Source organism: Solanum verrucosum, unplaced genomic scaffold (assembly GCF_900185275.1).
Source record: "Solanum verrucosum unplaced genomic scaffold, falcon-dt-bn FXZP01000144.1, whole genome shotgun sequence".
Taxonomy (NCBI): Eukaryota; Viridiplantae; Streptophyta; class Magnoliopsida; order Solanales; family Solanaceae; genus Solanum; species Solanum verrucosum.
In genome coordinates, this window is record NW_026020773.1 from 875,615 (window position 1) to 901,593 (window position 25,979).

The 25,979-nt window shown below is 31.3% G+C and overlaps 1 protein-coding gene across 5 annotated transcripts in view; it reads left to right on the top strand.

Moving 5' to 3' along the window:
- The window catches only part of LOC125813036 (elongator complex protein 2), a 105,006-nt gene that overhangs the window by 72,826 nt on the left and 6,201 nt on the right, over positions 1–25,979 (top strand). Inside the window, exons 1-3 of one of the 5 annotated variants that reach the window (XM_049492526.1) lie at positions 22,853–23,263; positions 23,340–23,427; positions 25,419–25,504. The exons of 2 other annotated variants lie outside the window; for them this stretch is intronic. In XM_049492526.1, the coding sequence (XP_049348483.1) occupies positions 23,132–23,263; positions 23,340–23,427; positions 25,419–25,504 (306 nt within the window). In that variant the 5' untranslated portion in view covers positions 22,853–23,131. Of the gene's footprint in view, positions 1–22,852; positions 23,264–23,339; positions 23,428–25,418; positions 25,505–25,979 lie in introns of those variants that run through there. 2 more of the 5 variants (XM_049492527.1, XM_049492528.1) reach the window with 2 other exon arrangements.

The window sequence follows — 25,979 nt, forward strand, 5'->3', positions numbered from 1 at the left end:
CTTTTCATTGAGTCAAACTAAAGTATAAATCTGATACTATAACAATAATATCGAATATCACTATTTCAAATATGGAATAAAAATAATAATCTTGAGTAGGAATCTAATGAAAAAAATGACTTTATATAGACAAAATTGAAGAAATTAATATAATAAGGTATCTTAAATTTTGAAATTAAATAGTTGGGGGTTATGAATATAAAAATTTAAAGAAAAATAGTTAATAATATTAATTAAAGTAAAAGTTCAATTAGGTATAAGTTATGGAGATAAGAATTTTAAAATAAATAAAAGAAGGAAAAAATAAAATAATGAAGACCAAAAATAACTCATGAACTATTCAACATTTGTTGGGTGTTTAAGTTTTATTAGGAAAGCAAGCAAATCAACTTCTTCTCTTTTTGTACTACTCCATTGTGTTTAACAAAAGTGAAAGAGGAAAAAAAATACAATAAAAAAATAGACAAATATCTTGAAATATTAAAGTAGTGAATATTGAGACTTTTAATTTTTTGTAACAAAGAATAATAATGAGTGTAAATAATTTTTCAGACATTTAAGTATAACAATAAATAGAGGAGTAGTAGTTGATATATTTATTTTTTGTACAATAATAAGTAAATAGAAAAATATGAAAAATTATGGAAAAAAGATAAATAGAATCTTTTGCCAAAGAGAGGTGCAACTTCATTTCTCTATGAGACTTTTAAGTACAACAATATGTAATAGCTATTAGAAATGTATCATAGATAATATACTTTCAGGCATGGCAAAATTTTAGAATATTGAAATCAAAACAATACATTAATGAATCTTTAAAATATTGAAAGCATTCAAACTTTATACTAATATGATCATCTCTCTTAATGAATCTTTCAACATAATTAAACTTTCTTCTTCATTTTGATGATCTTGTACTAAATTAATGTGAACATCTCTTTATAATGAATCTTTGAAGAATATATCTTTGATCTTTATCAAAGTGAAGAACATATCATGTCACTATCTTTTCTATGATTTCTTATGAAAAAGATGAAGAATATTTTTTATTTTTTTTAAAGAGAAAAAAAAACTACACTATTAGAAAGAAAGAATGAGAAAAAAACTACACTAATAGAAAGAAAGAATGAGAAATATGAATTTTCAATATCTCCATGGATGACTGTAATTTATAGATTTGATAATCCATAAGAATAAGTTGAAGAAACATGTTATTTAAGTAGAGTGTATGAATAGATGGAGGTTTTTTGTAACTCGTTAAATTAGAATAGGAAATATGATTGTTTTTTTTATTTAATAAATAAAATATTTAATGAAAAGAATTAAGAAAAAAAATATCAAAAAAGGAGAAAAAAGAATGAAGATCATAGAAAGGTGTCACATTACCTTGTCTATGTTTCTCCTTTATATTATACTAGTAATGATGGCCGGGCAAACACGACCAAAGTTAATAGAATCAGAGATCTAATGTATAGAATGAAGAAATATTAATACAAAATGCAGGGACTACAGGGTTTCTAAATGTCAATTGGAATCACATTTCAAAATGACCCATTGAGAATACGGTACAACTAAGAAACAATGTTTTGTGGTTCAAAAATGCCAAATCTCGGTTGAAGCACCATTTGTCAGGACTCTTTGGCGTAGTTTACTTGGCTTGGACAGGGCATTTAGTCCATGTTGCTTTTACTGCATCCAGAGGGGAGTACGTCCGGGGGAATAATTTCTTAGATGTATTACTTCATCCCCAAGGGTACGCAACTATGTACAGCAGAAGGTAATAAATTTTCGCAACTATGTACAGCAGAGGTAATAAATTTTCATGATTCATTTGTTACAGAGAATGTGAGGTATGCTACCTGAACGAAAGTAGAATATATTAGATGGAGCAATAAAAGCACAAAATATTGTTGAATCATGTGACTTGGGAGAATGTTTAGGATATTTAATCAAAACAGTGCAAAGCATCGGTAGGGTACCTTTGAAATACTGATTGAGTAAATTCTATAAATCCAGTACCCAAAGCCTCAAATAAGAGAATGGTTATCGACAATATACATTATTGTGTCCATAAGGAAAACAAGTTATATAAGTGACATTCCATGTTTATTGTCACCTCAGGCACTCCGCTAGATAACATATAAATGGTATTGGGATTAAAAAAATCTAGCTTGGTGACAGACAGTGATATTCAAATGAAACCGGGCATTCTTCAACAATTTAAAGATATGGACCAGATTCAGGACTAAACATGGATATGAAGCTGATAGATAGAGATTTATCTGACCGTATAAATATCTGCATGTAAATTTCCATCTCATCCTATCCCCTTTTGTATCACTGAATTTAATACATTCCGACAGCATCATCAGCAAAAATACTGAGATGGATCAAAATTAGCTACTGAATCATCCAAAGATTTCAAACCTAATGTTTTCATTCACTCCCCAAATCGGAGTATGCTTTGGAAAAGGAATTTGAAACCATCAAACTCATAAAGGGGAAAAACAAAGAAACAACTGAGAAAGGAGTGTATAGCGCAAATTTCAGTACTTGTAAGGCCGAGGCACGAAGGTAGATTCAAGTTTCTTCCATCATATGGTAATACTACATAATTTTGTTAAAGTACTTAGCAAAACACCTTATTCTACTGTGCTTATAAGGATTGTAAAATTCGACTTTTAAAAAAAGCTAGGTGGACGAAATGTTAACCGAGATACTACCTGATCAAGTCCACCAAGTCAAGCCTTCTCGCTGACTCTGTCACGTAACCAATAAGCATTTTCAACATTGAACCACATATCCACCTTGGTATTTACTGTAAAGATAGAAATTCCTTTAAAAAGGAGAAAACGAAAACTTAGAAAGCAATGTTATCTCAGAAAAAAATCTCCATCAGACCTTTATTGACATTTTGATTTCCAACACATCCACCTCTTGCATAGTTAAAGAGTAACATGACCTGTACCAAACAATTGAACAATGAAGAATCAATAAGTAGAAGACATCCTGATCAATTTAAGTTGAGTAATAATTCCATATGGAAAAACTAAGTTGAATGTAGAATGAAGGAATAAGATAAATAAAGAATAGAAGCGTCACATGATTGCCCTCTGGATGATTTCTTCATATACGATGTTAGATGTAGAATGATCATCATCGTTAGTTGGTGTAGATGGTCGAATAAGTATTCTGACAGAATTTGAACTCTTATCTCTCGATAAAGCAACGTAAAGCTGACCATGTGAGAATACAGGTTCTCGCAAGTAAATTCCAACAAAATCTAAAGTTTGACCTTGAGCTTTATTTATAGTCATAGCAAAGCATAATCTAATGGGAAATTGTGTTCTTTTAAATTGAACAGGAACTTTTTCATCTTGTGATGATAATAATGGTATTCTTGGAATAAACACATGTGTATTTTTGAAATCGCCTGTGGTAATCTTAGCACTAATAACATGAGTTTTAAAATCAGAGCAGGTCAATCGTGTGCCATTACACAAACCTTCAGATGGATTTAAATTTCGTAACAATATAATTGGACAATTTTCTTGCAAACGTAATATATAAGGGGGCAAACCTGGGGGGTGTAAAGTGTGTAGCAGGTCTTCAAATTGTGCTTGATTGTTAAAGTCAAGAGCTTCATCAGTCGCAATAAATGTTTTTGATTTTCCTGTGAATCGATCGATAAGCACGTCATTAATTTCATCAACAAAATCATTTTTAGTTGTCAAAATCACACGGGAATCTGTAGGAGACAAATCACAGTAAGATGGATTCAAATTTGAATATGTTGCTGCAAATAGTTTATATAAAGATTCTTTTTCTGTTGTATAAGGAATAATCAAAGGGTCTGGAATTTCAATCTTGTTTGTTAGGTTGACCTGCTCTTATCCATTTCCAATCTTCAAAAGATAATGACAAAATGTGGGATCTATTCTTGTTCTCATATTTTCAGATAAATGCAATTTTTCAAGCTCATTCCAAATGGTAGAATATAACAAACTTTGGGCAATAAAGTCTTCCTTCTTTCCATATCGTACAACTGGAAGAGTTTGTCTGAAATCGCCTCCTAAAACTACAACTTTTCCACCAAATAATACATCTGTATTCATCAGATCTTTTAACAGCAGATCAAGAACTTCTATCATTCTTCTTTTAGCCATAGAGACTTCATCCCAAACAATCAATTTTGCTTCTCGAATTAGACGTGCAAGCGAGCTTTCTTTACTTATGTTACAACTTGAATTCTCATCCAAATCAATGGGAATCTTAAAACGTGAATGCGTTGTACGTCCACCTGGAAGAATAGAAGCAGCAACACCAGATGTGGTTGTTGCTAAAGCTATGTATCCCATTGATCGTATAGTTGCTAATAAGGCACGGTATAAAAAAGTTTTCCCTGTACCTCCTGGACCATCTATAAAGAATGCTCCTGCTTTGTTTGAAAATATTCTCTCTGTAATCACATTATATGCAATCATTTGCTTCTTGTTCAACTTCTTATGCAAGAGAACATCGTCTTCACTAACAGTAATAGATCTCTCAAAATGAACGTCATTTGCCTCTCTCGCTGCTGCAGAAGAGTTGATACTTTGTGGGATGAGTTCATATTCATTTATATCATGCCCCATAGAATGCAAAATGTCATTAATATGATTCAAAGCTTGATATCGAATTTTTTTTCTTTCAATAGTCTGTAACATTTTATAGTCTTCGACCATTGAATCTTCGAATTGCTCCCATAGCTTTCTTGGGTTGACTGGAGCACAATATACCAATAATGTAGCAAATAAGCGTCTTAAGCTCTGTGGCATCTGATAACTGGCAGCCTCAGACATACAGTCTATACAACGCTCTCCATCCATGTTGACACCTAATTTTGAACCTCCACGATAGAAATTAATTTTCGAGCTTCTCTAGTTTAAAAACGATTTAGAAGAACTAATTATAAAATAGTTTGCGAGTTATCTTAAATAGTTTGTCATTTTTATGATTTTTAAATAATATATATATGTTTTATATAATTATGTATGTAATTAGTACATTTTATGAATATTCGAAAATTGTCTCAAAAAGATTTTAGTTTTACTTAAATATTTGGTTAATTAGTTTAGTTATATAATAGTTTATATTTTTGAAATAATTAGTTTATAATTAAGTCGATTATTTTATTTCGTTAAGATTGATAAGCTCATAAATTAATTATATTAATTCATCTTATTTTAATTACTAGCCGAACTTGTCCCAATTAACTAAGTTTGGCCATATTTGTAGCTTAAATTGGCTAATTTTGCAACTCATTTGGCCAAGTCCTAAATTACAAATCCAATCGCTCCCTTAACAATTATTTCAACTCTTTCAGGCCATTTTTGGGCCTTAATTCCAGCAAATTGCCAGCCCACTTCCACTATTCCACTCCAAAAGACCCATTACAATACAATAACATACAACAATACACCAACCAAATTTCCCAGCCCACCTCTTAATTCCCCTGACCCAGCCCAAAACAAAAGAAAAAAAAAAGTAAAAATTAGGCAAATGACATAGTATAAGAAACAAATTACTTCCTTTCCCTACTCTTTCATTAATTACCAAAAATCCCTTTTTTTAGTGTTTTTCGGATACATAATATAGCAGTGTGGATACTTAATATAGCAGTGCGGATACTTTAATAACGGGCGGATACTTAAATTATTAAGTTGTTAGCAGCACGGATACTTAATTAACGGGCGGTGCATAATATAGCAGCGCGGATACTTTAATTAATAACGGGCGGATACTTAAATTATTAAGTTGTTAGCAGCACAGATACTTAATTAACGGGCGGATGCATAATATAGCAGCGCAAATACTTTAATTAAAAACGGGCGGATACTTAAACTAATAAAGTATCCGGTTAAGTTGAATTGGGGGAAAATAAGGAATTTTTGTATTTTAGTAAAAGAGTAGGGAAATATTGAGAATAGATAAAGAAGTGTTGTGTATTTAAGTAATTTTTCCAAAAAACTACCCACCCAAACGTAACAATACATACAATACAACATTACAACAACACCCCACCCCCATACCCTTTATTCTTCTTCTTCTTCCAGAAAAAGCCAAAACCCAGAAACGTCCAGCAGCCAGGCGGTACACTGCTTTCCTTTGGCTTCTTATTCAAACGTCCTTATCCCCATTAATGTTGCAACAGAGCAACAGCAGGCACACGTATTTGCCCTATCCTCTTCCGGAATAGGGAGAAAACCTCAGAAAAAAGAGGTCTCCCTAAAATGGTGAAAGTTTGGAGTTTGAAATTTGAATGGGCCTCGTCCCCATCCGAAAATCTCCCGCCTATTCACCCATTTTTGCCCTAATTTCGTTGATAAATAGTTCGATATCCTTCATTGTTTAAAGGGGGCGGAGGAATTAAAATATTTTTGTGTTTGAGAATCATAGTTTTAAAAGAGAAAGGGATTTTTTAAATTTGCAAACAAAGAGTTGAGATTTGAACAAAAAATATTTTCCAGCAGCTTCAAAAGGATTCGAGTCTTCTTCTAATTCCATTTCTCATTTCTCGCCTCGTCAAAGATCGCTTGAGTTCTCGGAAGTTAGCGGTGAAGTCGCTCTACAAGCTCGTTAGCTGTCCCATTTTGCTGCACTTCGAAAGGTAATGCTCATTTTTGGTTCAAACAATTTTTTACTCTTAATGCGTTGCTGTTAGATTCTTGATTACGTGAGTTGTTTATATGTTAATGTTTGGGGATACTATTGACTCATTGTTGTTCGTAAATCAGTGTGGTTGGTTGGTTTGCTTCGGAATATTGATAAGAGTTGAGTTTCTTCGTTTCTTTTAACTACCGCTCCGTCTTTTATTTTCTGGGGAGTCTCTCTTCTTTTCTGGCTTGTAGTGAAGTCATTTCGCTCTTTTATCCCTCTGTAGCGGCTTAGAATTAGAGGTCTTTGTCTCGAGTTTGTATTAGACCTATCGTATGTTCGTTCCTAAGTTTTGTTTAAGGCAGTGAATCGCCACTCTTGTCCTGTTTATCTCCGATAATATATGTTTTAGCATGAAGTTTGTTTTTCTTAGTATGTTAGGTCCTTTTCATTGTGAATTGTAGCCTTTAATGACATATATTTTGTGTATCCTTCAAGATTATTTCAGTTCTCATGGTCTGCATAAGTTTATTTCCCCATGATGAATAATATAGACTTTGTTCATTTGAGTTTAGCTTCAGATAGCTATATGACTTTATATTTTCCAAGTTAAATTCAAAACCATGATTTTGTTGTTCCACCATCTTTCATTTATTTGTTGCTTGGCCTTGGTCTTTATTTGGTTGGAGTCATAGTTTTCAAAGCTATCATGTGTGGTCACCTCTGTATACATTTTATGTATTACTAGTAGACCTTAATATTTGTTAGCATAATTTTTATTACGGTTAAATGCCAAATGACTGTTGATTGGTGTGTGATGGTCTAGCCTAGTTTGTTTAAGAGTCTTTTTTCCTTTTTTTTTATTATTTATTTATTGTATTTTTTTTATTATAATTTTGTGATTTAACAGTGATCTTGGATAATATTTTGGTCTTTGAAATTCCTAAATAGATTTCAACTTGTTGTACTCTGTTCCATTTGTTGTTTTTTTCTTATTTTAGAAAAATGCTAATTTTGTCCTTTTGTCGTATGCACCCTTTGAGTCCACGACGGACTTCACTTTCTTGCATTTCTGAGTCGAGCCACGAAGGCCCTATTTTATCGTTTGGGTCAGCCAACAGAAAATTGAAGTACAGGTTCCCGAAGGTTTAACATAGCTGAAATTTGGATTTTCTGGTGTCCGAAAAGCCCGGAAAGGGCTAATATACCTGTTGTATACACCAATATACAGTCAGGAAATATCACATACAGGGCAAAAACGTGAAAACACATGTTAAAAGTGCAGAAATACGAAATCCAAATGAAATTACATGGGGGAGTTCGAGAATTAGAGGTATACATGGTGTATACCTTGAATATACACTTGGTGTATATCATGATCAATGAAGATCGAAGAAGGGCCAAAAGCCCAATGAATTGTTATTTTTGCAGATTTAGGAATTTGGGCCAAAGGCCTAAATTCAATATGTCTTCCGTTTGCTATTTGATATTGTGTTTGACTAACCTTTGTTTATCTTATGGTATAATTTAATTAAATTTTCATAGATAGTCATTTCATTTTTTTATCATATTCGAATCAAAGTATTTATATTTTATACTTAGCTTTATTATTTTTATTAGCCTTGTCATTAAATTATTTCCCTTTAGAAAAATCCCCCCTTGGTTCATTTTCCCTTAAGATAAATAAATGACAATAATAAAAAACAAAAATGATAAAAATAATAATAGTAATTTAAAAAATAAGTTAAAATAAATGAGTTATTTACTTAGTTAAAATTTCAAAAATTGGTTAAAATAAATGATTTCTTTACCTACTTATAATTTCAAAATTAGTCAAAGTCGTGATGAATTTTTTTACTTAGTTAAAATTTCAAAATTAGTCAAAATCGTGATGAATTTTTTTACTTAGTTAAAATTTCAAAATTAGTCAAAATCATTTTTGGTCAAATCGCCGGTCAACCGCGAGTTAGCGGGCATTCCGAGGGCCTAACACCTTCTCGGAATGTACATTGAACTTTGAACCCTTTTATTTTCAATTGATTTTATCTGTTTAAATCTTTTGAAAACCTTAAGTTTTTCTTGACTTTTACTAAAAATTAAGTGGCGACTCTGTTATTTTGGAAATTCGATTTCTCTTAAATCTAAGTTTAATCGATTTTTTCGAAAACTTAGTCATTTTTCTTTTACATATATTTTCTTAATAAAACAATCCACAGTTAGAAGATCCTTGTATGATGTTGGTGCTCGTATATGCATTAACAGTAATCTAAGATAATATCGTTCTCCTTCAGTAGGATGGCATGTCACAATTTGCCCAACAGCACAACGCTTTTGTCTACGTGTCCAAACTTTGTGACTGGAAGACCACACAAAATACTGAGGGAATTGTTTGTACAATAAATTGAGTTCAATAGCATATTTGTCAGTTTTGTTCATATAGAAAAATTATGTTAACATTGTTTTTCTGATCATAGGATTATTCAGAATTGTATTTATATCTGTATTGCTCCTAAAAGAAAAAAATTGGTGGTCCTAAAGATGTAATTGAAGGCGATAAACGCTGGGAGACATTTCACTTATAGCAAAACCAAGAAGACGCCATACAGCCTCGGGAGGAGAAATCCATCTAGCAGATCGATATTCTTTTACTTCGTCTATCTCTATGGCTGCATCCTTATTTTGTACACATAACGCAATCTTGTCATGACCTTTACAAATGTATTTATAAAGATACTTCACAACTTTGATGTCGGAGCAAACTTCAACATTTATGTGACAGTTGAATTTTCCAAGTAATTATGGATTATATGGAACCACCCAAGAGTTATCCAAGTATTGATGTCATACTTTCACAACTTCTCCTGTATTTGGTCTTTTGTAAATTGGATAAGAATCGCTCCCTTTTGATGTTTTATCAGCAAACTTTTTTGGGTATTTGAACTTGCAATAACCTTTTTTTTTTGTACAAGAATTTGTTGAATTTAAACTGCCACAAGGACCATGCATCATATGCTTAATGACAAGCTTACGCAAAGCTGATTTTGTACATTCATCTGGTAATTCTGCTTTAATTATATCATTGTATGCCTCTGTTGTCAATAGCTTGTGCTCATTACTCAATATAATAAGAAAATGAGCATGGGATAATCCCAATTTCTGGAACTCAACAGTATACATATAAGCAACAACTTTTCCAAAGATATTTCGCTTTAGTATATCCGTTTTCAGTTCTTCTACTTTAGCTCTGAATACTCGGCTAATCAAATCAAATCTATTTTGTACCTTATCGCTTGATGATAGATGTTCTTTTATTTCTGGCCAAGATGGGTTACATGTTATAGTTATGAATAGATCATGCTTTCCAAACTGTTGAACTAATGCAATAGCATCCATATAACGCTGGCGCATATCTCTGGGTCCTCCAATAAAGAAATTTGGTAGAAATGTTTATTTTCCAACATTAGAAGCATCTCGTTCGCCAAGTCTCAAAACATCAAAATGCCCTCATAGTATACTCATTCTGAACAAATCTTGATTAAAGAAAACAAAGTCCAATCTTTGTGTTTCTAATTTTATATATACATCAACTGCATATTGCTGTAATAATCTGCTTGTATGCAAAATTTCATCTTCATCATCATTTCTCATCTGAAATTTACAACAATAATATTCTCGAACTGAAACTGTATCTCTTTTACTTTTTCCTTTTTGTAAAAGTTGGGCTTCCATATGAAGGTATCCATCAATAAAGGCAAAGTTTTTTATACTCGCCAATTGTTCAAACTCAAGTAAAGTAAGATTTGTACAAATATTTTGTCTGGTGTGAAACTTTTTGATACCACAATGCCACCCGCCTTGTCCGTGTAGAAATAATAGTGGGTATTGCAAAGGATCATAACAGCCAAAATAGTAGTTGACTCTTTGTGTTTTGTCACAGTGTGTATAAACTTGAACATATGGTGCATGAGCAGTACAATTATCATTTTCATCAACCCATATTGTCGCAATCTTTGTAGTAATAGGCAGATTATATACTCGTTGATCCAATCCAGCATCACATTTCAGTGCTATGTGAAAATTTTGCAAGTTCGGCGTGCTTGCTAAAGATCGGAGGAACATTGAATATGGATTATCTTTTAGCACGTTCATAAGTTCAATCACTATCGATTCGTGCAATTTATCAGAGCAAGCCATTCTATTTTCAATCTCATTCATGTTATCAAAAAAGTACAACTGTAAGTTTCTCGCTTTTGTTTCTCTGGGATATAAAGAATCTATCAAGTGATGCATCTGTCCCTGAACCTTTAATGTATAAATACCACAATTTCGCTTAGCTAAATCTCTGTCGTAATTAACACCAAGTGAAGTAAATGCAAATAGATTGGTATATGTTCTTATGTATGTTTGAAAATGCTTTGATTCTGCATCATTTCCCATATATAAATTTTTCAGAGTAGCTGGCATGCGATGGGAGGTTAATTTGATTGTACCTTTGCCACAACAGAATTCGGGGGATTCATATTGAAATCTTTTGGCAGCGCAAAACTTACAATCTGGAACTTTTTGTAAGTGAACATAATCAGATCGTAGTTGGCTAATATTAGCAGTGGGTTTTTTACCCTTTGCAAGACCTGCATATTGCAAACAATTGTAAGTAATGAAAGTAGGAAAATGGTAAAAATCAATAAGGGGGCACACTGACCACTGGTTCTAACAGCTTCAAAGATTTCGTTATGTGAATCATTTGTGGTACCGGATGTTGAACCTGATTCATGACAATTATTGATAAATCAATATGTACAGTAGACACAAAGTTAAGGACAGTACAACTTCTAGGCTTACCTTTTTCAAACGCATAGAAAGGATAAGTCAATTTTTTACCCTTGGTCAACCACATTGGATGAAGAAAGAGCGCCACGCTCAGTAACTGCATAATAAGAGTGTAATATTATTCTTTCCCTGAGATGTATATGGCAGTCAAAAAAATAATTTAACCGAAGTTTCATGTTAGTGCTAATCGATAGTTGAAACTTGAAGCGTCTAACACATTTGAGGTGACTAAAATATAAGCTGATTTAACACAAATTTCTACTAAATGAATAGACAGAGCAAATGTAGGAATAGATGGTAAACAAAGATTAACAAGGCTATATTTTTGTGAAAACTCCAAAGGAATGGACCCTTTTTTTTTCCTTTGTAGCACAATTGGTGCCCTAAAAATATCAGATGTACTGATTAGTATCATGAAAATGTTTATAAGCATGAATAACAACATACATATAAGAATATAAGAAGTGATCAATTAGATGTCCCAACCTGACTTTAAAATAGAGGAAAAGCATCCAACATCAACATTATCTTGACTAAGACATATCGGTTCAGCAGGATTCGAAGAGTTTGTATTTCCAAGAATACGCTTAGTTGTTGCCTCTCTTTTATTGAGGCTTCGTTGTAGCAGAAGTGTTTTTTTCAGATGTCAGCATATTTTGATAAATTTCGCGTTGTTTGACATTCTTATTGTAAAACTCTGTTGTGTTGGCAAGATGCTTTGTTGTTTGTTGAGGATTCATTGATACTGTAATCACTTTACTAATCTATAATGCATCACCAACATTGTTAAGAATCGCAACAATGGTAAATTGAATATATACAAACATTCTATTTTAGAGAGAATTTACCATATAATTGGGATCGTAAAGAATCACAACGCCAATAAATTGAATATATACAATAATTCAAAGATTCTATATTGGAAAGAATTTAACAAATAATTTAGAGCATAATTTTTTTTAAAGCATGACTATGATTTAAGGTAGGAATGTTAATTTGGAGGCACACAAAGGGAAAACATGAATTCGTTATTTCTATTTTATTGAAGTGATAATTGTAACGTTAGAGTGAGTGAAAATGCCCAATTTTTCAATGTAGCAAACTGATTAGTAACAATGTTCTTAATTACCATTCCATTTTTCAGTCGGTCGTTTCATTTTGCATTTCCATCAGACACCAAAATGAAAATTCAGGGGAAAAAATCTATTAGTGTTTTGGTAGATGTTTGAGAACCTAATCACCAAGTAGTTCAAAATTATAAGTAAAGGTAAGTTCAAAATTATAAGTAAAGGTAAGCAGGGAAGTGTGAAAGAGTTAACTAAATGTATAAGAGTTCCCTGATGAATTAGTTAACTCTAGTTAAGTTTACAGTATTAGTTACATTATACATTACACTGTTAGTAATGCAAATTACATGATTAGTTGTATTGTTAGTTACAATCAGTTAGAAGTAGTTTGTTAGCAGAGTCGGTTACAGAATTGTATAAATACATGTATTGAGCATTGTGAATAGCTAATGAAGGAAAATTTCTCTCTCTGCAACTTGTTTCCATCTTCTCCAGAATTCATAAATTCATCATGGTATCAGAGCAATTCGAGCTTGCAATGAGAGATTTCATCATCCAACAGTAACATTTTTTGAGTGTTCTTCAGCTCAATTCAACTCAGTATTAAGCAATTTCTCTATTTTCTTCAGCTTATTTTTTTTTAAATTTCGATGGGCACTTCTAGAGCTGCTGCAGAGCATCAACTGGGCACTACCATGGCGGTTGCTACCATTGATCACCTACATCCTCTATACCTGTATCTACGACTTTTGTCATATGAAAGGTCATCTGCGTATTGATTATATTAAGCTGTTGAACTGTGATTTTTGTCATAAGACTGGTCACCTAAAGCTAAATTGTTATAAGTTGAATGGTTATCCTCCACACTACAAAGGAAAAAGAGAAGTTGTTGTGGCTGGAAACTCAATGTATGATGCAGGGTCGGTACATAGGCAAGACTCAATGACAATGGCACCTTATCAACAATGTCCACCTCTTTCACCTTACTACATACCACCTCCACAACCCCCAGGTTCAATGTTGCACATGTTCACCCTGCACAACATCAACAGTTGCTTGACATGCTGAATCAGTCATCCATAAATGACACACAGGGGACTGCTAATATGGCAGGTAATCTATCTTTATCTCAGCCTGTTTTAGTAGACTGGATAGTGGATATTGGTGCCTCCCACCACATGATTGGTAATCCTCATTTGTTACATCATAAAGGCCTGATAGATAATGCAGGGCATGTCCAAATGCCCACTGGTACCTCTGCCAAAATCTCACACATTGGGGACTGCCACATTGGAGGAGGTGATATTCTTAAAAATGTTTTATGTGTGCCAGCATTCAAGGTCAATCTTATGTCAGTATCACAGGTGACAAAAGACTTGAATTGTTGTGTCACTTTTAACCCAAAATGTTGTATTTTTCAGGACCTCTCATCTGGGAAGGTGAGGGTGATTGGTAAGGAGAAGAATGGGTTGTACACATTGTGTTCACAAATGGAAGTCAAAGATAAAGTTTCACAAGGATGTTTAGCAGTCACACAAGAAGTTGATGGTACTGTGTGGCATAAAAGGTTCTGTCATGTTCCCATGAATGTACTTAGGAAGATTCCTAATTTTCATAGTCTTGGTGACAAGTTTGCATTACATAATTGTGAAGTCTGTCCACTAGCTAGACAGACTAGGTTGCCTTTTACACATAGTACTAGCAATATCTACATGTATTTTCCAATTACTACACATGGATGTTTGGGGTCCCTATAAAGTGGAAACTTTTGATGGAATGCGTTATTTCTTGACTATTGTAGATGATTACTCTAGATGGACATGGATCTTTTTAATGAGGCTTAAATCTGATGTTGTTGGTTTGTTGAAACAATTCTTTGTTGATATTGAAACACAGTTTGATATTAAGATCAAGAGGGTCAGGTCTGACAATGGATCTGAGTTTTTTAACACCAATTGTAATGCTTTGTTTAAACTTTATGGAGTTGTGCATGAAAGTTCTTGTCTATACACACCACAACAAAATGGTGTGGTGGAAAGGAAACACAGACACATTCTTGAAACTGCAAGGGCAATCAAATTTCAGGCTGGTTTTCCAGACAGGTTTTGGGGATTTTTCATTCATGCAGCAGTATATGTATTAAACAGGATCCCTTCCACTGTTTTAGCATATCTATCACCATTTGAAAAGTTGTTTGAAAAACCACCATCATTTGAGCACATGAGAACTATAGGTTGTTTGTGTTTTGCCACAAATCTTCCTAAGCAGGATAAGTTTGGTCCAAGGGCTGTAAGAGTTGTATTTGTGGGTTATGGAACTACTCAAAAGGGCTATAGGTTATATGATTTAGAGAACAAGAGTTTCTTTATCAGCAGGGATGTGATGTTCATAGAGGATGTCTTTCCATTCAAAGATACTGTGACTGATCAACAACATAGTTTGCCTGCTCACAAACAATTTGACTTTGATGATTTAGTCACAGCTTCTATTGTGCCAATACCTCCTTCTCCATCTACTAGGATTGTGCCAGAGGAAGTTGTCCAACTACAGGTTGATGAAGTTGCAACTTTTGTTGCACCAGCTGATGTTATTCCTGCAACCCCAATGAGAAAATCTACTAGAGATGTCAGACCTCCTATTTGGCATAAGGACTATGTCACAAAAGCTAGCACAAATGGATGTATTTACCCAATTGCCTCAGTTGTGAATTACACTAACTTGTCTTCTTACTACCAGAGTTTTGTTTCTAAATTCTCTACAGATACTGAACCTACCGGTTACACAGAGGCATCACAAGATACAAGGTGGATAGAAGCTATGAAATGTGAGATTAAAGCTTTGGAAGAGAACAAGACATGGGAAGTGGTAGAACTGTCAAAAGGAAAGAAAGTTATAGGGTAAGTGGGTTTATAAAATCAAATACAATGCAGATGGTACTATAGAAAGGTTCAAAGCAAGATTAGTTGCAAAAGGATACAATCAGAAGGAGGGTTTTGACTATCAAGAGACTTTCTCACCTGTGGTAAAAATGGCTACTGTAAGGTCAGTAATCTCTCTTTCAGTTGCTAACCATTGGCCCATACACCAAATGGATGTGTACAATGCCTTCTTGCAAGGAGATTTGTATGAGGAAGTGTATATGGATTTGCCTGATGGTTTTAATAACAGACTTGGGCATAATTAGGCTTGTAGACTATTGAAATCACTCTATAGGCTTCTAGGCAATGGAATATTAAACTTACTACTACATTGGTTGCATCAGGTTTTCACTAGAGCACTAGAGACTATTATTTGTTCACTAAGAAGAGTGATGGTAAACTTGTCATAGTTCTCATATATGTAGATGACTTACTACTTTCTATCTTGATGCATGAGACTAGATAAGCATTACAGGCTGCATTCAAGATTAAAGACCTGGGAAAACTTCGATATTTTCTTGGTCTAGAATTTGCTAGAAGTAAGGAAGACATTTTGATACATCAGAGAAAATATGCTTTGGAACTTATAGCAGACGTGGGGTTAGCAAGAGCTAAACCAGTCTCCACACCAATGGAACTGAACCAAAAACTCACTACCACTGAGTTTGACACTAATATACCATCTGGGAAGCAGGATCCTTCACTAGCAGACCCTGCCAATTATCAGAGATTGATTGGAAGGTTGTTGTATCTCACCACCACTAGACCTGATATCTCATTTACAGTTCAATGTTTGAGTCAGTTTATGCACTCACCAAAGAAGTCACATATGGATGTTGTACTTAGGTTGGTCAGATACCTAAAGTCAGCGCCAGGGATGGGAATTCTGATGTCATCTCATAGAGGTAATGAACTGAAAGTCTTCTGTGATGCTGACTGGGGTGCATGCATTAACAGTAGAAGATCAATCACATGTTATCTTGTTCAGTATGGAGGTTCTCCTACATCATAGAAGTCAAAGAAACAACTCACAGTCTATAGGAGCTCAGCTGAAGCTGAGTATAGAGCTATGGCTTCAACTGTCGCTGAGATAGTTTGGGTTGTTAGCTTATTTCAAGAGCTTGGTGTTAGTATTTCACAACATGTGTCTCTCTATTCTGACAGCACTTCAGCTCTTCAGATTGCCCCTAACCCCGTGTTTCATGATAGAACAAAACACATTGATATTGATTGCCATTTTATTAGGGAAAAGATTCGGGATGGGCTGCTTGTCACTACATATATTCCTTCTGCAGATCAGCCTGCAGATATTCTTACAAAAGCGCTTGGGGTCCACTCTCATTCTCATCTCATGTCCAAGCTAGGAATGAAGAACATCTTTATAGCTCCTAGCTTGAAGGAGGGTGTGAAAGAGTTAACTAAATGTATAGGAGTTCCCTGATGAATTAGTTAACTCTAGTTAAGTTTACAATATTAGTTACATTATGCATTGCACTGTTAGTAATGCAAATTACATGATTAGTTGTATTGTTAGTTACAATTAGTTAGAAGTAGTTTGTTAGCAGAGTCGGTTACATGATTGTATAAATACATGTATTGAGCATTGTGAATAGCTAATGAAGGAAAATTTCTCTCTCTGCAACTTGTTTCCATCTTCTCCAGAATTTTGGAATTATGCACAGAATTCATAAATTCATCAGGAAGCAAGCTAAATCTTTCACTGAAAGAAGCACCCGACAAATATATTTTTAAAATTAAAACCCAAAAACAATATAAAGCGAAGAGAAAAGAGTAGAAAACTCTTACGTGGTAGTTAACTGTACAACCAGCGAATATATTGAGCAGCAATTTCAGCAAACAGAAGGAGGAAGATGATGATAAACCAAGAAGTGGGAAGGAAGAAAAGGAAAAGCAAAAGATGTAGAGAAGGAGAAACAAAAAGTTTGTAGAAATTTGCTTTAAAAAGAGCAAATGAGTACACGTTTCCTTAAGAAACAACAGATGAGTACACATGTAGAATGAATGGGCTCCAAATCAGAGAAAGCAATATTGTACGCTCTATTCTCATCTATTATATAGGGTAAAATGATGGAAATGCCCTCTTGACCCTAAGCTCCTCTATTCTCATCTATTATATGAGTACACGTGTTGAATGAATGGGCTCTCTATTCTCATATTCTCTTATTATATAAGAGGGAGTTTATGATGGGACATTGTAATGTCCAATCATAAACTCCCTATATAATATATAATATATAATATAATAAATCATTTTTTCTACTATATAATATATATTTATTTTTCTACTATAAGGGAGTTTATATAATATATAATAATATAATATAATAAATCATTTACAAATGACTTAAAAAATTTCATATTTAAAGGATATATAATAAAATAGGTTCACTCTTAAAATTCTATCCGGGTCACATATATTGGGATAGAAAAAATAACATATATCATTTTAAAATTACCAAAAAAGTATTATAAATAATAATAATTAACAACTTAAAATATCTTAAAGACATTTTTAAAGGGTTAATTTTGTAATTGTAATTCTACTATTATATAAGAGGGAGTTTATCATGGGACATTCTATGTGTCCCATCATAAACTCCCTATATATTAAATAATATAATAAATCATTTTTTCTACTATATAATATATATAATGTATATTTATTTTTCTACTATATAATAAAAGGGAGTTTATATAATATATAATATCATAATAAAACCCCTTTTATTATATAGTAGAAATAAATATAATATATATATATATATATAATATAATATAATATATAATAATATAATACTATAAATCATTTACAACTGACTTAAAATATTTAATATTTAAAAGATATATAATAAAATAGGTTGACTCTCAAAATTCTATCCGAGTCACATATATTGGGACATAAAAAATAACATATATCATTTCAAAATTACCAAAAAAGTATTATAAATAATAATAATTAACAACTTAAAATATCTGAAAGACATTTTAAAAGGGTTAATTTTGTAAGTTTATCCATATCACATAAATTAGGACAAAGTGACCAGCAATGTAAGTTATTTGAAAGTTACATAAAAATATTATAAATCACAATAATTAATAACTTAGAACATTTTTTTTTAAAATGCAAATTTGGATGACTCTTCAAATTTCATTTGTGTCACATAAATTGAGACAACAAAAATAACATATATTGCGTCCATTTTAATTTATTTGTCTTAATTTTTTTTATATTTAAAAATTGCTTAAAAATACTATAAATCATGATAATTGACAACATAAAATATTTCAAAAATAAATACATATAAAAAAATTCGATTAATTCTTGAAATTAATCTATCGTTAAAAATTATGTATAAAATACAATAAATCGTGATTTTGACCACTTAAAATATTTATTAAAAAAACAGAAAAAATAAATTGACTGATTGTTAAAATTAATCTATCAATGTCACATAAAATGAGACAAAAGTAGTAATATGTATTGTTTAATGTGAAATTATTGAAAACTACGTAAAATGTATTATAAATGTTAACAATTAACAACATTTGATTGAATCTTGAAATTTTATCAATGCTACATATATTCAGACAAGTGGAGTAATATATATTAAGTATTTAAAAATGACGTACAACCATATTGCTTTTTGTAGGCTTCGAATTATCGTGGTCATTTTTTAGGCTGATACAAGTTTTGTACTTTTTTTTTAATATTATAAATCGCAATAATTAATAATTTAAAATATTTTAAAAAATATATTAAAAATATAGTTGGTTTCAAGAATTTTATTTATACTATATAAAATGGGACAAAGGAAGCAACATATATCATTTACAAATGACTTAAAAAACATTAAAAATTACAATAATTACCAATTTAAAATATTTAAAAGCTATATAATAAAATAGGTTCACTCTCAGAATTCTTTCAGGCTCACATATATTAGGACAGAAAAAATAACACATATCATTTTAAAATTACCAAAAAAGTATTATAAATAATAATAATTAACAACTTAAAATATTTGAAAGACATTTTAAAAGGGTTAATTTTGTAATTTTATCCATATCACATAAATTAGGACAAAGTGACCAGTAATGTTGGTTATTTGAAAGTTACATCAAAATATTATAAATCACAATAATTAATAACTTAAAACATTTTAAAAAAAAAAATTAAAATTTGGATGACTCTCCAAATTTTATTTGTGTGACATAAATTAAGACAACAAAAATAACATATATTGGGTCCATTTTAATTTATTTGTCTTATTTTTTTTGGGTTTTTTATATTTAAAAAATGCGCAAAAATATTATAAATCATGATAATTGACAACATAAAATATGTTTTGAAAAAAAATACAAAAATTTTCACTCATTCTTTAAGTAAATCTATCGTAAAAATACTATAAATCATGATAATTGACAACATAAAATATTTCAAAAATATTGTATGTGGATAGTCTTATTGTGCCTTGAATAGCGTCAAATAAAGTACAAGTTTCTGATAAAAAAACTTATTCCTTTATCCACGCAAACAATCGCTTCAAAATCTCCGTTATTAGCCCCAAAACATACCATTTATATTATTGGGCTCGTGCCCGTGCATAGCACGGGCAACATTACCTAGTATATATATATATATATATATAGAGAGAGAGAGAGAGAGAGAGATTTGGATGCCCTTTTTTACTCTTTTTTATTTACGTTTTGTTTGTCTGTATAAATGGTATATTTTAGGGCTAATAACCGAGTTTTTGAAGCGATTGTTTGCGTGGATAAAGGAAATTTTTTTTATCACAAACATGTACTTTCTTTGACGTTATTTAAGGCATAATAAGACTACCCACATACAACATTTTTGAAATATTTTATGTTGTCAATTATCATGATTTATAGTATTTTTACGATAGATTCACTTCAAGAATCAGTGAAATTTTTTGTATTTTTTTTCAAAACATATTTTATGTTGTCAATTATCATTATTTATAGTATTTTTACGCAATTTTTAAATATAAAAAAAAAGACAAATAAATTAAAATGGACCCAATATATGTTATTTTTGTTGTCTCAATTTATGTGACACAAATGAAATTTGGAGGGTCATCCAAATTTTCATACTTTTTTTAAAAATGTTTGAAGTTATTAATTATTGTGATTTATAATATTTTTATGTAACTTTGAAATAATGTACATTACTAGTCACTTTGTCCTAATTTATGTGATATGGATAAAATTACAAAATTAACCCTTTTAAAATGTCTTTTAGATATTTTAAGTTGTTAATTATTATTATTTATAATACTTTTTTGGTAATATTAAAATGATATGTGTTATTTTTTCTGTCCCAATATATGTGAGCCTGATAGAATTCTGAGAGTGAACCTATTTTATTATATAGCTTTTAAATATTTTAAAGCTTTTTAAGTCATTTGTAAATGATATATGTTGCTTCCTTGATTGAGATTTTTCCATTTGTGAGATATATATATATATATATATACATATCGTGCTATGCACGGGCCTAATAATATAAATGATATGTTTTGGGGCTAATAACCGAGTTTTTGAAGTGATTGTTTGTGTGGATAAAAGAATAAGTTTATTTATCACAAACCTGTACTTTCTTTGACGCTATTTAAGGCATAATAAGACTACCACATGCAACATTTTTGAAATATTTTATGTTGTCAATTATCATGATTTATAGTATTTTTACGATAGATTCACTTCAAGAATCGGTGAAATTTTTTGTATTTTTTTTCAAAATATATTTTATGTTGTCAATTATCATTATTTATAGTATTTTTACGATAGATTCACTTCAAGAATCAGTGAAATTTTTTGTATTTTTTTTCAAAACATATTTTATGTTGTCAATTATCATTATTTATAGTACGCAATTTTTAAAAATAAAAAAAATAAGACAAATAAATTAAAATGGACCCAATATATGTTATTTTTGTTGTCTCAATTTATGTGACACAAATGAAATTTGGAGAGTCATCCAAATTTTCATACTTTTTTTAAAAATGTTTGAAGTTATTAATTATTGTGATTTATAATATTTTTATGTAACTTTGAAATAATGTACATTACTGGTCACTTTGTCCTAATTTATGTGATATGTATAAAATTACAAAATTAACCCTTTTAAAATGTCTTTTAGATATTTTAAGTTGTTAATTATTATTATTTATAATACTTTTTTGGTAATTAAAATGATATGTGTTATTTTTTCTGTCTCAATATATGTGAGCCTGATAGAATTCTGAGAGTGAACCTATTTTATTATATAGCTTTTAAATATTTTAAAGTTTTTTAAGTCATTTGTAAATGATATATGTTGCTTCCTTGATTGAGATTTTTCCATTTGTGAGATATATATATATACATATTCTATATTATTTTAAAAGAGAGTTTATGCCCAAGTTGTACTATATAATAAATATAATATATAATATTCAAGAAAGTCTCAATCTTGAATATTATATATTATAGTTGGGTACGTATAAACTTCCTTTTAAAAGTCCCACAAGTATAATATATAATATTCAAGATTGGGAAAAGTCCCAATCTTGAATATTATATATTATACTTGGGCCTAAACTCTCTTTTATAATATAGTAGAATCTTATCATTCTTAAGTTAAATTTGGGTTATTTTGTTTGTCTTTTTATTGATTTTTACATGTATCTATATATAATGGGTTATAATTTGTAATGTATGAATTAGACGATTATTGAGTCTGAAGTGGATTACAAATAAAAACTGAGTTCATTACTCAGATCATCCAAAAATTCAAAATTACCTAGCAAAATATGTTTCTTTTTGTTGGTAATATAAACATCGCTTAACCATGTTTATTTACTTACAAAGTCTCCCAACTACTTAAATATTTTTGTTTTAACCTCTAAATTATCAACTTTTGTTATTTTTTTAAATAATATGATTGAACTTTAGGCAAAAATGATTGATATTGAGTAGTCATATATAACTTCAAACTTTGTCAAATTTAACTTCTGACATCGTGGATTTGAAGTAATAATATATATAGTTTTTTGTTTTTCTTTAAAAAAAAGATAGATACACGTTTAATGGAGATGTGAAACAGAATGTCTTATGAAAATTTTGCCATAAATCAGTCGATCAAAATAAAAAGTTGTGTTGGTCTTTAATTTTTATCCTTCATGATTATTAACATAAGTTTATATTTGTGCATTATAATATCTCAAATTATATTCGACATGTTAAAAAACTTATACTCATTAGATATTTATTCAATTACTTAGGACAAAAACTAAAGGACCAGACAAATCGCACGATTAAATGGGTCAAAGGCAGTATGAGTCCATAAAATAATTGGGTTTATATGCATGGGTCAGTTTTGGGTTTATTTGGGCCTTGAAAATACGATTTGTCAATTCTACTGAATTGCTTCTTCTCTGCTCCCGCCGTCACATCGCCGTTTCCGGCAGCGAGTAAAAATCTCCGCCACCGTCAACCTCCACCGTTGCTCTGTCATCTCACTGCAACTCCTCCACCTCCGCCGTGAATCGCCGTTAACGGAATCGAGAAAAGCCATCATCTTTGCTCCGTTATCTTACTGTAACTCCTCCTTCTCCGTCGTCACACTGCCGTCGCGGCGAATCCACTCAAATTATGCAAAATATGGAAGTAGAGAGAGTTTTTATTGGAGCAGGGTGTAATAGAGTAGTGAATAACGTTTCATGGGGTGCTTCTGGTTTAGTTTCTTTTGGTGCCCAAAATGGTGTAGCTATTTTCTGTCCAAAGGTTCTTCTTTTTCCACTTTCAGCTTGAATATTTTTATTAATTTTTTGAAATTTATGTTTGTATATTTCTTAATCAGACAGCTCAAATCTTGACTACACTACCTGGTCATAAAGCTTCTGTGAATTGTACCCTTTGGCTTCCCAATAGCAAGTTTGCATTCAAAGGTACTGCCTTTTAAAAAAAAAAGAACTTACAGCCTGCTTGGATGGTTATTACCTATTGTATTGTATTGTATTGTATTGTATTGTATTGTATTATGTTGTTAGTTTAAATATAATGTTTGTTTTGATTGTTCCTTAAATTTAAAAAAAAAAAGAACTTACAGCCTGTTTGGATGGTTATTACCAATTGTATTGTATTGTATTGTATTATGTTGTTAGTTTAAATATAATGTTTGTTTTGATTGTTCCTTAAATTTTAACTTATTGTAGTGTTAAATTCGTCTTTAGGTAATATAAGATTGATTTGGTGGGGTTGCATGTTACCTTTTTTTACCTTATAGCCTGTTTGGATGGTTGTTACCTAGTGTATTGTGTTGTTAGTTTAAATTTAACGCTTGTGTTGATTACTCTTTAATTTTTGTCGTACGGTAGCGTTAAATTCATCTCTAGGTAAGACGAAAAGTCCCATTTTGTATAAAACCGATTTGGTGGGATCACACGTTACCTTGTATTGTGTTGTTAGTTTAAATATAATGTTTGTTTTGATAGTACCTTAAATTTTATTGTATTGTATCATTTAATCTTTAGGTAAGATGAAAAGTCCCATTTTGTTTAAGACCGCCTTGGTGTGATCTGTCATTCCCTTTTTTTTTTCTCATTTTGTTTTTACCTATCATATTTTATCCTTAACCATATTTTTTATGGTAACTCCACCCCATACCCTATTTTTACTTGTAGATTTATCCTTCAAATTATTGATGTGTGACATTATGTAACAACGGAAAATGATTTAATCTATCCGGTCATTGTATCCATCAAAATAATGCAATACGAGACATTATGAAACAACAACCATCCAAACAAAGTGTTAGATATTTTTTTTGAAACTGGTAACATGTAACAAAGTGTTAGATATTTGTGCTTATATTTGGCCTTGATACAGTTGTTCCAACATAGTTAGTTAGGTTGCAGAATTGGAGAGTTAGGTGATGGAAGGTAAGTACTCCATTTTAATTTATGTGTTATTTTCTTTTTTAGTCTTCGTAAAAAAGAATGCCTCTTTCTATAAATACCAACTCATTAAATCCAACATATTACGCGTCATCTTTAAGATCACAAGATTTAAAAAATCTCCGTTACTTTCTTAGCGTGCATAGTCAAACTAAGACACTCAAATTGAAATGGAGGGAGTATAATTTGTGTTGCTATAAGTGGTGTAAATAATGGTTTCATTAACTAATTAGGTTACTTCTAACTTATTTTACTAGTCTAGTCTTAGTTATAAAAGTTAGTGGGTGTGGAGGACTAGTATCATTAGCTGTTCATAGTACAATACTTCAGCTGAAAAGCAGGGGATGAAAGATCTAAGGAACCTTAATTTACTAATATTATGTTAGATCTTTTACTTACTCATTATTTTTGCCCTTTTTTCCCCGAGTATGGCTTTTGCACTTAACTTAGTTGTTCTATAACATACAAAAATTACCTGCTTCACTAATCACCTTTTCTGTCAAGTCGCTAAATATGTAAATATTTTACATGTCTTTCGGGAACAGCTTCTACCCTCCTCACGCTCCCTATACCTCACCTGTGGGATTACACCGGGTATGTTGTTGTTGTTGTAATGACTGGATATTCAAGCTAAATGTAAATAGTTTGCTAAATGTACAAACAATGAGCAATTTATAAAACGTTCTTTTTCCTTATTGTTGGTGAGAGAAAAGCTGTAATTATCTCTTTTTATTTCTGAAGTGTATTATTGAATATTACCTTATTAGGTAAGGATAAGTTTTGCATGCACACTACCTTTCCCAGACCCCACTAGTGAAATCTCACTGGGAATATTGTTGTTGTAGTGTTATTGAATTTGAGAACGCACCCAATTATTTCCTTTTCTAGAGAAGTTTTTATTTCCTCACTTCTATGAACAAATGTTCCGAAGGTTTGTCACTGCAGCTTCTATCAGTTATTAAGTAAAGCTTTGTGTATTGCAGCTAAGCAGCTGGAACAACATTTTTTGCTTTCTGGAGATGCGGAAGGTGTAATAATTTTGTGGGAGTATTCTCTTGTGGATGCAAAGGTAGTCATTTGCTTGTTCCAACATTCTCTTGTTACCCTACACTGATTCCCTCAACCCCCAATAGGAAAGAATGATACACTAAAAAATGTTTCATTTTCTTGGATTGAGAGAGAGGGGGAGGGGATGAAAAGATAGTTTGAGATGGTAAGCCAGTATCCTTGAAACTTTTTTTTTTTTTTTCAGTATCCTTGAAACTTATCACCAAGACTATAGAATGGACAGTTAAAATAGATACAATTTGTTTTTTGATTTTCTTATTATTCTCCTTAAAGATGTATTTGCCTCTTTACCTTTCTCATCAAAAAAATGTATTTGTCTCTTTACCTATTTCATCAAAAACATGTATTTGCCTTTAAGTCCTTCATATTTTCTTGTCTTAAAAACACAATTTATTAGCATCTCTTTTCTCTGAGTCCTGAATTTTCCTTTGTCTTCCTTGAGTGGGTAAAAGAAGGCATTTAGTTGTAGTCTTTGC